Raw genomic sequence first — 2,895 nt, 5'->3', positions numbered from 1 at the left:
GAACCCTGAACCCTGAACCCTGAACCCTGAACCCTGAACCCTGAACCCTGAACCCTGAACCCTGAACCCTGAACCCTGAACCCTGAACCCTGAACCCTGAACCCTGAACCCTGAACCCTGAACCCTGAACCCTGAACCCTGAACCCTGAACCCTGAACCCTGAACCCTGAACCCTGAACCCTGAACCCTGAACCCTGAACCCTGAACCCTGAACCCTGAACCGTAAACCCTGAACCGTAAACCGTAAACCGTAAACCGTAAACCGTAAACCGTAAACCGTAAACCGTAAACCGTAAACCGTAGACCGTAGACCGTAGACCGTAGACCGTAGACCGTAGACCGTAGACCGTAGACCGTAGACCGTAGACCGTAGACCGTAGACCGTAGACCGTAGACCGTAGACCGTAGACCGTAGACCGTAGACCGTAGACCGTAGACCGTAGACCGTAGACCGTAGACCGTAGACCGTAGACCCTAGACCCTAGACCCTAGACCCTAGACCCTAGACCCTAGACCCTAGACCCTAGACCCTAGACCCTAGACCCTAGACCCTAGACCCTAGACCCTAGACCCTAGACCCTAGACCCTAGACCCTAGACCCTAGACCCTAGACCCTAGACCCTAGACCCTAGACCCTAGACCCTAGACCCTAGACCCTAGACCCTAACCCCTAAAAACCCTAGACCCTAAAAACCCTAGACCCTAAAAACCCTATACCCTAAACCCTACACCCTAGACCCTAAACCCCCTAAAAACCCTAGACCCTAAACCCCCTAAAAACCCTAAACCCCCTAAAAACCCTAGACCCCCTAAAAACCCTAAACCCTAAACCCTAAAAAACCCTAAACCCTAAACCCTAAAACCCTGAACCCCGAACCCTGAACCCCGAACCCTGACCGCCGAACCCTGACCCCGAACCCTGACCCCTGACCCCTGACCCCTGACCCCTGACCCCTGACCCCTGACCCCTGACCTGTGACCCCTGACCCGTGACCCCTGACCCCTGACCCCCGAACCCCGAACCCCTGACCCCGAACCCCTGACCCCGAACCCCTGACCCCGAACCCCAACCCCAACCCCGACCCCAACCCCGAACCCCGAACCCCGAACCCCGAACCCCCCGAACCCCGAACCCCCCGAACCCCGAACCCCCGAACCCCCGAACCCCCGAACCCCGAACCCCCGAACCCCGAACCCCGAACCCCCGAACCCCCGAACCCCGAACCCCGAACCCCCGAACCCCGAACCCCCAAACCCCAACCCCCGAACCCCAACCCCCAAACCCCAACCCCCAAACCCTAAACCCTAAAAACCCTAAACCCTAAAAAACCCTAAACCCTAAAAAACCTTAAACCCTAAAAAACCCTAAACCCTAAACCCTAAAAAACCCTAAACCCTAAACACTAAACCCTAAACCCTAAAAAACCCTAAACCCTACACCCTAAACCCTACACCCTAAACCAAAAACCCTAAACTCTAAACCCTATAAACCCTAAACCCTGAAAACCCTAAACCCTAAAAAACCCTAAACCCTAAACAACCCTAAACCCTAAACCGTAAAACCCTAAAAAACCCTAAACCCTAAAAAAACCTAAACCCTAAAAACCCTAAACCAAAAACCCTAAACCCTAAAAAAACCTAAACCTAAACCCTAAAAAAACCTAAACCTAAACCCTAAAAAAACATAAACCCTAAAAAAACCTAACCCTAAACCCCAAACCCAAACCCAAACCCCAAACCCCAAACCCCAAACCCCAAAACCCCAAACCCCAAACCCCAAAACCCCAAACCCCAAACCCCAAACCCCAAACCCCAAACCCCAAACCCCAAACCCTAAACCCTAAACCCCAAACCCTAAACCCCAAACCCCCAAACCCTAAACCCCAAACCCCCAAACCCCAAACCCCAAATCCCAAACCCCAAACCCCCAAACCCCAAACCCTAAACCCAAACCCCAAATCCCAAACCCCAAACCCCTAAACCCTAAACCCCAAACCCTAAACCCCAAACCTCTAAACCCAAAACCCTAAACCCTAAAATCCTTGAAGTCTTGAGATGTTCACGTTTGATGTATTCGGCCTAGGGCCTCTCACTTAAATTATTCTTGGAGTATTGGTTTGAATTCACGAGAGTCAGTTCATTCAACTGATTCTCATGGTAAATAACGTTCGTCTAATGAAACAGGACGTTACTCGGCTATTCCCGAACGAAATTGTAACTCTATCGTTCGTACTCTGATTCGAACGAGCGTCTTTTGGTCCCGTTCACAGCGTTCGTCCTCGGTCTTATTGGGGACAGAACGTTCGGTTTTTGATGGTTCTCAAAATGATGATGGAAATGAATGAGAAATGATGAATAGTAAATGTTGATGAGTATATGAGATGGAAAGAAAGTTGTGATTTTTGAACGAGCGTTCCAGGCAGGAACGACTCATGGATGAATGTTGAAAGTTGTAAAGTATGACTGTGGGAAGTTAATGCTGGCTGTTCGATCCTGATGTTCCGTGAGTGCTCGTCCTCAAGTAGAGGGGGCTCATCATGCGTGGAAACGGCAGGAGGTCCTTGTCCCTAGGGGTACTTCGGACGAAACAGACTAACCTCGGGTGGCAGCTGATGAGGATGCCAGTTACCACACCACCCGGGTGCGTGAACGCCTGTAACTACGCAGAATTCATACAGTCCGGACGGTCAGTCGAGTGTTGAGTCTTATTTAGTACGTGCGTTAAATTGTGTTGATGTGTGATGATTGTCATATTATTTGGTACGTTGATGCATGAGTTAAATTACATAAGCTTACCTTGCGTTTTTCCTTGCGTTGTCTCGTTTTGTACGTTCGTCTTGTCGTTGCAATGATCATCCGTGTGGATGTGAGCAGAAGGAGACGAGCGTTTGGAAG

The 2,895-nt window shown here is 50.7% G+C and overlaps 1 protein-coding gene across 1 annotated transcript; it reads right to left on the bottom strand.

The window, feature by feature from the left end:
• Nucleotides 1-849: 849 nt before the first annotated feature.
• Nucleotides 850-1,305, bottom strand: LOC128194888 (uncharacterized; the record flags this gene model as incomplete). The annotated part of the gene is made up of 1 exon (XM_052871334.1): nucleotides 850-1,305. A coding segment is annotated over one exon (456 nt), but the record flags the coding sequence as incomplete, so codon positions are not given.
• Nucleotides 1,306-2,895: the final 1,590 nt, after the last annotated feature.

Source organism: Vigna angularis, unplaced genomic scaffold, assembly GCF_016808095.1.
Source record: "Vigna angularis cultivar LongXiaoDou No.4 unplaced genomic scaffold, ASM1680809v1 tig00000438_2, whole genome shotgun sequence".
Taxonomy (NCBI): Eukaryota; Viridiplantae; Streptophyta; class Magnoliopsida; order Fabales; family Fabaceae; genus Vigna; species Vigna angularis.
The sequence above is the reverse complement of the archived record's forward strand: the minus strand, read 5'-3'. Positions and strand labels throughout refer to the sequence as shown.